Source organism: Oryzias melastigma, linkage group LG22 (genome assembly GCF_002922805.2).
Source record: "Oryzias melastigma strain HK-1 linkage group LG22, ASM292280v2, whole genome shotgun sequence".
Taxonomy (NCBI): Eukaryota; Metazoa; Chordata; class Actinopteri; order Beloniformes; family Adrianichthyidae; genus Oryzias; species Oryzias melastigma.
The window spans coordinates 12,427,251-12,436,586 of NC_050533.1; the positions used below are offsets into that span (position 1 = coordinate 12,427,251).

Below are 9,336 nucleotides of genomic sequence, written 5' to 3' on the forward strand. Positions count from 1 at the left end.
ACAAGTTCTATTGTGCATATAAGGACACATTCAGGCCAGGATAGCCCAGCAGATCTAATCAACAGGATGTAGGAAAATTTTATCCTGTTCATTTGGTTTAGTACTCTTTGACAACACTTTTAAGACTACGACTAACCGCATCAAAAATTTGCTTTTATCAGTTTGAGCCCAACTCCAGAATGAGCAAGTCCAATCATCAGAATTGTAGATCCTTTGAACCCAATCACTACCATTGATGGCTAACATATGAAGCTAAATCGGCTTCATCACATGATAAACGCCACAGTGAAAACCAAAAGATTAAAGTCTTACAAAGATTCCTGTTTACAAATAAACCAAAGTTGGGGCCTCTAAGGCTGCTTCCTCTCAAACTACCCCTTCCCTACAGTTACTGTTGGGGGGTGGATGCACCTGACTCGGGTAATCCACACTGGATAAGGCAAGATTGTCAGCATATAAGGAATCTCTAAAACCATAAAATCACTTTTTAACAAGTAAAGTTTCAGGCAACATTTTTCATATTGACTTGGGGTTAGTATTTAAATACATTTTATACATCAGAGGCACAACAACAAAAGTTTTACAAAGTTTTCAGGACTTTAAAGCATGAAAGTAACAAATCGGACAACAAATATTTTCCAAATGTTTTACAAGCGTCCGTTACTGACTGAAAGACTTTATGGATGCCATTGTTTGTTCAGTACGTGTTAATATTTTGCCAGCACCGTCTTTGGCAGCAACCACAGTAAACTATCCCCGGGGGAGACGGCCGCTAATGGCTCTGTAATTAAAGTGCCTTCGCCTAGCAACCCGCAACTCTGCTTTTCCCACCTCATGAGGCCTTTTGTCCCCTCAGCCACTGGCGGTGGTTTCATACCAAAAGTAAATTAGTTTAATTTGTTGGCAGTGTTCAACTTTTGGTGAGGGTTTAGCTTGGTGCAATCAAAAAAAATGTTTCATCATAGTCTTGTAGTTAAACTCCACTTGGATTAAAAAAAAAAACTTTAGATACAGTAGCTTCCAGAGTGGACACCGTCATAATGTCAGGCTTGCATCCTCTGCTGTTTGACCAGTCTGTTTTTCTAGTCCACAATGAGTCACATTGACTCATCTCTGTTCAATCACAGTGTCTGGATATTTGTCGTGGAATCCTCTGTGTTTATTTTTCAGAGGGGAGCGGGAAGCTATGTGGACTCGTGTATTTGGAAAAGGGAGCACAGGCTGAATTGTGCTCTGCTTCATTGAGGTTCAGCGGGTCATAAAGAGCCTAAAGCAGATCATAGATAGGACCTGGTCTTAAATCTTTAGCTTTCTCAATAGCAGGAACATGCTGGTAAATAGAAAAAAAATAGACAGAATTAGGACTGTAATGGTGAAACAAGTTCACGACTTACCTGCTTTTGAATTACAAAAATAGAACAAAAACATTTGAAACAATTTCATTGTAAAAGACTGTGGTTCAATGCTGTCCAGAAGAACAAAGAGCGAAACAGCAAACCTTGGATGTCAATTACACAAGAAGTTCAAACATTTTGGCGGCTTGATGACAGAAGACAGAACATACCACACGTCCCTTTAAGTTCTACTCTATTGCAAGAAGACAGCCTTTGTTTAGATTACTGAGAATACCAGCAAAAGACCAGAATTGGTGGTGTTCAGGTCTGTGTCGACTAGAAAAAAAAAAAGACTTTTATGCTTATATTTAAAACAATATCATATGTGACGGTAGTGCAGTTAGAGGCCTTAATTTTGAAAAAAATCCAAGTAGTTTGTAAAAGTAACCTCAAATTAAAAAAAAAAAAAAAACTCTTGTACCACAAACAAGGTTTGGTTAAAATAAAGACATCACTGGTCTGTGAAAGCCATTTTGTTGTATAGTTAAAAATCATAACACTAGTTAATTTTTTTTATTAAAAGTATTTATAATTTAATAACTTGCTGTCACAAATTTATTTTTTTTCAAACATGTTTTTATTTAAATAAGCAAAAAATACCCAGAAATTCCGTTTCAATATTAAATTATTTTTTACATGTCCTCTTCCATGTTAAAAATGGTAATAGAACGTGTTAAAAACACACATTTCATTGAAGTGGGTCTTTAAGCACCAACTTATTAATGTAATTTATCATTACTGTAGAATTGTGTTTCAATTAAAGAGCTTTATGTTTACCAGTTTGTAAGTCAATCATTTTCAAGTCTTAATGCCAGTATTGACAGTAATTAAAAAGGAAAGTGAACATATAAAAGTGCTGAGTCAAATGCAATGTAGTCGAGAAGGTGGGTACACCTTAGGCGCACCAGTGCAACCAGTGCAAAAACTTAGTCTAGAGCCCTGACAGAGAACTTCCCATTTTGGGTCACAACAGGGTCTGTCCACAGAAAATGGTTCAACATGTCTTACGGTGCAGTTTTACCGACCACATTTGTGCTGACATGATCTTTTTAGAAAGATGACTCCACATTTCTGTGCGTTTGGTTGAGTAGCTGCCAGGATAAAGATCTCTTATCCACTAGGGTCCAAAGGATCTTCGAGCAGAGAAGTAGCAAAACATGTAGTGGTCTTGAAAAGGTATTTGTCATTTTTCTAGTATGTTCTTCAATGTTGACGTGCACCATCAGTTACTTTTTAGGATTTTAATGCCAGAGCTACACAGCTGATGATAATTAATTAATCAAGAAATGATGATTGACGGCTTCATTTCAAGACTTCACTCGTGTAGTTCAGCTTTTTACCAAATGAAGTTAACAAGAAAAGTAAACTTTATTGTTTTGAGTATTTTCTTAATTTTAATTTTATTCCAAATGTTTAGTCACAGGAGTCTGCATCAACCATGTTGCACCTTTATAGTTGGTTGTTGAAGTTTTAGAGTCTTTGTGTCCTTGGGGTGGATAATGAAGCTGTGGGAAAGCGTTTCGCCTTGTGTTTTGTGTTTTACCTTCCCTGCTGGTAATGCCTTTGTCTGCTATTTTTAGCCAGTGTTGCCTTTTTTGTCCTCTCTTTGCCCCTCATCACGGTGTCTTCTTAATCATCTCTGCTGACCTGCAGCTCCCTCTTTGTGGGTTCTCTGTTCAAATGTCACTTTTCATTTGTTCTTAATAGACTATTATGCTGTCTGGTGGTCTTTGCATCCTTAGCTTGCAGAGTGAATAGTGAAATGCTCCTTCATTTTGGTCACCTTTAGGTCTTGGAATGAGAATCATCAAGATGGCGCTCCCAGACAAATCAAAATTGACAAACTAAAACTTGCTATTTTTTATCTTTCTGGTGGAAAATGACATTTTAACCCCAATAATATCTGTTTTTTTAGTCTTATATGTATTGAGTGATGGCAACTGGACTTAAATTCTTCTTTCTGGAAACATTTCACCACTCATCTAAGTAGCTTCATCTGTCTGAGTGGTGCAGGGTTCAGTCCACATTAGTTTCGTCCAGGTTTATCACCCACATTCCTTCAAATGGATGACTCATTAAACCGTAGCGTTTCAAGAAAGAAGATTTTAAGTCCAGTTGCTGACTGAACCTTAGGACAACATCACCTTAATAAATGAGAACCTTCACCAACTAATGATACAGTCACAAATCCAACTGCCGCCGTGTGTTGGGAGGCATTGGCAGAATCTTTAACATTTTCATGACGCTACACAGTGTTTCTGAAAATCACTGTCGTGGTCATGAATGTTGACAGCGGCTATCAGGTGTGCAGAATGGCCCGCTTTTTATATACCCCCAGCTACCGGCGGCCGGTGGCACTTGTTATGGTATGACATGATATCTATAAGAACTGTTATGGAATCACGAGAATCACTCGAGCAATACAATTTCATCATCCAGAGTCATCTGTCAACCTTCTGTAATCAGTCATGCTCTCTGTTGAAGGGTGACTGTCATTACTAATGATGGATTCAGGGAAAAGGTTTCTCTGAACTTTTCATTTCCTAAAGAACTTCCACTGTTGCTTCATGTGTGACTATTCTGCACATGTGAAGCGACTCGTCCTACAGTTAAAAATAGCACAATCAACACTCACAAGTATAAACAACAGATCCTGACCATCAAAACCTGAAAATTCTACAGTAGCTGCTGTATTTAAGAGCATTTTTTTTAGCCTTTTATGTGGTTTTTATTTTAGCATCTTCTGGAGTATTTTTTTTGGCTCATTGCACACAGTTGAAATAATAGTAATTTTTATTTTTGCTGTTTTGAGGTCTAACTCCTTAATACTTTTTTCTTTGTTTTGCAGGATCTGAAAAAACCTTTTGACAAATCCTGGAAGGACTACGAAACAAAAGTGTAAGATAAAATAACCTCGTTTTTTTTTTATTCATTTATTTCAAAACCCTTCAGCTAATCATCAGGAATTCTATCTATGATCTCTGACATTTGAGCTTGTTTCTAAGGAACAGAGTATTTGCTGTTTTTGTTTCTGTCTGACCTTCTAAAATCTCACCCAAACATTCCCATTAACACCCCCTCTCAAGATCATCTTTCCTCCTTTATGCTGACTCCCCACTTTCTCTCACATTTGCTAACTTTGTTCATTCAGAGAGCACAGATTTTCAGCATATTTACTAAAAGAAATATTCTTCTCTCCAGCTACATCAGAGCTGTGCGACTGTACTCAAAAATGTTGTATTTCTTGATCTCACATTGAAATGCTGCTCACCCAACCTGAGTCCTTTAAGAATTTCCTTTTAAAGGTTATTTGGAGTAAACAAAAATACAAAAAAATCAGAGTGAAAATAGCTCAAAAGTATCTAATTCCTGCAGTTTTTAGCTGCTCACTATTTGATCAGTCAGGGCTAAAATGAATGGATTCTTCGCCTCGTCAGCTTGGCTGAGATTTCTGTTAGTATCTGCTCTGATGATGTTGTAACGCTGTCAGGACTGAAGATTTATGTTTGAGAGGCAACGCTCTCTGTGAAACCCGGTTTAGCAAGCTAGCTGCAGCCAGCAGGCAAGTTTATAACAAAAACAGTCATTTCTAAAGGCCCTTTTGTAACTGGTATATGTCATCGGTGCAAAGCCAAAGCAGGAAATGTAGTTTTGTGTTTTCAGTATTTTTTGCACAAATCATCCATTTTTTAAAAAAGTTTTCCATTGGATATGCATGAATATAAACAACATTTCTGCAGTTTTTGTGTTAATGTACCTTTGCATGAATTTAACATGTCATAAAAAACCTCAAACTGGTTGATTTACATAAAAAAGGTTAATTTCCTGTTGTAAATTGATGCACAGAAACATATCAGAGAAGTTTGGCATCACAGAGAAATATATTAAGAGTTTTATTGCTCGTAAGTCAAATCTTCTCACTTGAAAAACAAATCCTTTTTTTAAGTTTTAGGTGTTTAATCTTATTTAAATATTTAAATTATTTCAGTCTTCTTCCTTACTGAATATAAAGAAGCTATTCTTTAAGGACGGGGTACTTTTTCTTTTTTTTTATTAATTATGTTTTTGGTTTTGTAAAAAGTGTCCATGTTAACAAAATAAAAAACATGTTAAGGATTGTATTAAATACTTTTTTTTTTCTTTATTTGGATGCAGACTTAAATTCAGCTGTTTAAACCCAATGTTTAATTCTGAGTAGTTTTTTTTTACTATCACTATATTTATCACTATATTTTAAATCCCAAACAAGCGTTGAAAATGATGGAGCATCGAGTCATATTCATATTTTTGGCAATTTTTTATGAATTGGATGTTTTTTTTAGAGAATTCAGAACAACAAGCCTTATTCTGCTCCTTCAGTAACACATATTTCTATTTTATCCGTTTATGATTTAAAGTTTTTAGCATTCACAAATAAAAGAAACAGGATGGTTTTATCCAAAACGCAGGAAATGCACAAAAAAGGAATTCTTTGTAGCCAAGAAGAATGAGAATGTATTTGCATGGTTGAAGTTTGTGTTTTTTTGTGGAGCTAAACATGTTTTCGCCATGTTCGCCACATCTGCCTCCTGTAGTGTCCTTGAGGAATCACTGGATGACTAAAAGCTGCAGGCGCTCATTTGGTTAACGGCCTCCATGCTGGTGCTTAGCTCGTTAAAAAAAAAGCTCTTCAAATGTTTGGAAGTCACCCATCTAAGTTTATGTAACATGTTTGCTCTTGGTGGTGGTTCTCTAGACTTTATTTAGACCTCTTTATTAAAAAAATGCAGATGCCTCTTCAAAAAGTATGAAACTAAATATGTGATAAAAGTGGTAAATATTATAAAGCAAGAAGCAGAGGATTTTGACTTTTTTTTATGTTCTAATTCTGACAACTGTGAAGCCAATTTTTATACATTAGTATTATCCTTGTGTTTGTATTTAACACAAATGCTATTACTTCTTGCCAGCACCAAGATTGAGAAGGAGAAGAAGGAGCACGCCAGACAGCACGGGATGATCAGGACAGAAATCAGTGGAGCAGAAATTGCAGAGGAGATGGAGAAAGAGAGAAGATTCTTCCAGCTGCAGATGTGTGAGGTCAGAATCAACTATGACTCCAAAAAACTCCAACATGCATAGTTTCTGACAGAGAGTTGTTCACATTGTCATTGTATGTGTATTCTTGTTACACTTTTAAAATTTTACTTTGAAAGGAAACTTTTTTGTTGCTTTGAATAGTGGATAAAGAAATGCAGAGAGCGGATTAAGAGATCCTTGATGAACTTTCTTCCTCTGCCTGAACCTGACCTGAACCCTCCAATCTGTTTACAGTATCTCCTCAAAGTTAACGAGATCAAAATCAAGAAGGGGGTGGACTTACTGCAGAACCTCGTTAAATACTTCTACGCTCAGTGCAAGTAAGACGCTCAGATTACATTCTAGTTTAAGAGGTTTATTTATGTGTTTTATAAGCCACCTTAAGGTGAACCTGTTTTGTGTTTTTCTTTTTTATCCAGTTTCTTTCAGGATGGATTAAAAGCTGTGGACAACCTGAAACCTTCTATGGAGAAACTATCCACTGATCTGCAAACGGTTAAAAAAAAAAGCTATTTGGGAATTTTTTTCTGCTTTCTGGCAAAATTAGAATTTTTTTTTCATTTTTGTTTTAGATCAAGCAAGTCCAGGATGAGGAGAGGAAGCAGTTAACTCAGTTACGAGATGTGCTGAAGTCATCTCTGCAGGTGGAGCAGAAGGAGGTACAGCGCAGCTCTTCATAAACGCAGAATTAGGATGTGTGTTTATTGAAATCCAATTACAATCTTTATCTGCTTGTTTCATTAACTCTGGAGAACCCAAGAGCTTAATATGTAACATGTAAAATTAAAAGTAAAATAAAAGGAAAATAATAAAAAACAAAACTATAAAGGCGGCCATATTTGATCCTTTAGGTTCTGTGGGGTTAATGGCATTAAATCAAGAACTTTAACTTTTTTATTTACAAAAAAATAAAAGTTTATTTAAAGTGTTGTGTTTTTCTGAAGACTGTTTTCTTCTCTCTTTGCTGCCACTGCATTTTATAAAACAAGTCCAGGAGAGTAAGTGGATTTCTTGACAGACTTTTTCCTGAATCTTCTTCTTTATGTTTTCTGTTTTCCATTTTTTTGTTTTCCTTTTTTCAGTTTAAATTCCCTGATTGACATGAATTGTGCTTCATTTACCATTTATTTTAACATATTTACAGCCTGGATTAAGTTTATCAATTTGTTAACATTCATTTAATAGTTATGCATATTATCCTACAGGATTTGATTAGATTTTATGTGGATGTGGTTTATTTTTGTGCTTATCCTTTTTTTTTTTTTTTTTTTTTTTGTCATCCTCTGTTAAAAATTAAGTTAGCAGTCTGTGTTTTACTAGTTGTTCCATTTCACTTTGAAATGAAAAAAGCACAACATTGAGGAAAAATACTACTTCTTTTTTTTCCCACCAAATTCAGGCGCAAATATGTGGAAATTGACTTTTAAAACAAAAATTTTCTTACAGTTTTGTGCAGAAGTTGCACAATTGTTTGCAGGAACTATTTTAATGTTGTGTTCAATCAGGACAACCCAGAGGCCACGTGTGACTGTCTGTGAAACAGATGAAGATGAGAAAGTGACGTAGATCTTAAAAAGAGCAGGACATGCACCGAATTCTGACAGGAGCGAAAGTGTTGTGATGAATGAGAAAGAAAAAAGCCAAAAAGAAAAACTCAGTGACTAAAGATTGTTTCCAAGTGGTGAAACTTTTAAGTTTATCTGTAGTTTTGGATGCTGTTACATACATTTAACACAGAAAATAAATACAAATCTCATTGAAATTAATTAAATTAGCATTGGTTAAAAACAAATGAGTGAAACAAGTGAATCAAAATAAATTCTAATTCTATTCTATAACGATTTGGTTAAGATTCCTTAAAATCTGTTCTTAGCTCAATTCTATTAAAAAAATGAAGTAATCAGAAAAACTTGAATTACATTTTTTGTTAACATCAAGTGTGATAACTGATTAACTGTGTTAACTGATTTTTTTTTTTTATTTTACGCTTGTTTCTTTATGTAATTATTTTACACGTTTTTTATGTATATATAAAAAATTAGATTGCATTTTATTTTGAAACTTTTTTTATTTGTGTCACCATGTGCACAAAATCATTCTAGAGAGGTTTAGCTATTCAATGTTTTTTTTTTATTTTTAGATTTAAGCTTGATCGATCTTACTGACTTATTTGTGTGTTTTTGCTCGTTTCTCCAGGACTCTCAGGCGCGGCAGAGCACCACCTACAGTCTACACCAGCCGCAGGGAAACAAGGAGCACGGCACCGAGCGCAGCGGCTTCCTCTTCAAGAAAAGTGATGGGTGAGCTCCTAAAAAAAGTCTTCAAAAAAACAAAAAAAAGCAGAGAAATCTACTCCAAATGTTCTCAGTTAAATGTGTAAAACAGTTGTAATAATTTTCCTGTGGGTTGAAAGTAGATAAATTGCTTAACATTTGCATTTTTAGTGAACATTAATTTACTGTTTTCAGTGGGATTGTGTTAAAAAATTTAAAAAACAAAAATAAAACTTTCTTCTTACATCTAAGTTTAATGTTGTCCCCTTCCTCTGTTTGTGGCAGGTTAAGGAAAGTGTGGCAGAAAAGAAAGTGCACCGCAAAGAACGGATACCTCACCATCTCACACGGCACAGTAAGAAAACAATTCTGCTTTTAGGAGAAAGAACTGTTCCGAAAGCTGATCCTTGATGTCACATCTTACTTCCTCACCACAGTTGCTAACGACAACAGGAGAAAGATGGTTATAAACTGCAGATCTACTCTTTAGCATTCTTCTTAAACTTTGGTTTGATTTTTTTTTCCAGCAGCTGTCAGATGATCAATGTTTGGATTTCTCCTCATAAATGCTGTTTTTTTTTTTTTTTTTT

General features: G+C 35.2%; 1 protein-coding gene across 5 annotated transcripts in view; it reads left to right on the forward strand.

The window, feature by feature from the left end:
• Positions 1-9,336, forward strand: part of asap2a (ArfGAP with SH3 domain, ankyrin repeat and PH domain 2a) — a 55,682-nt gene that overhangs the window by 32,278 nt on the left and 14,068 nt on the right. For 2 of the 5 annotated variants that reach the window (XM_036209848.1, XM_024269925.2), the window contains exons 5-11: positions 4,243-4,292; positions 6,344-6,473; positions 6,708-6,793; positions 6,893-6,968; positions 7,046-7,132; positions 8,670-8,773; positions 9,032-9,105. In XM_036209848.1, the coding sequence (XP_036065741.1) occupies positions 4,243-4,292; positions 6,344-6,473; positions 6,708-6,793; positions 6,893-6,968; positions 7,046-7,132; positions 8,670-8,773; positions 9,032-9,105 (607 nt within the window). Of the gene's footprint in view, positions 1-2,704; positions 2,849-4,242; positions 4,293-6,045; positions 6,207-6,343; positions 6,474-6,707; positions 6,794-6,892; positions 6,969-7,045; positions 7,133-8,669; positions 8,774-9,031; positions 9,106-9,336 lie in introns of those variants that run through there. The other 3 variants (XM_036209849.1, XM_036209850.1, XM_036209851.1) reach the window with 3 other exon arrangements.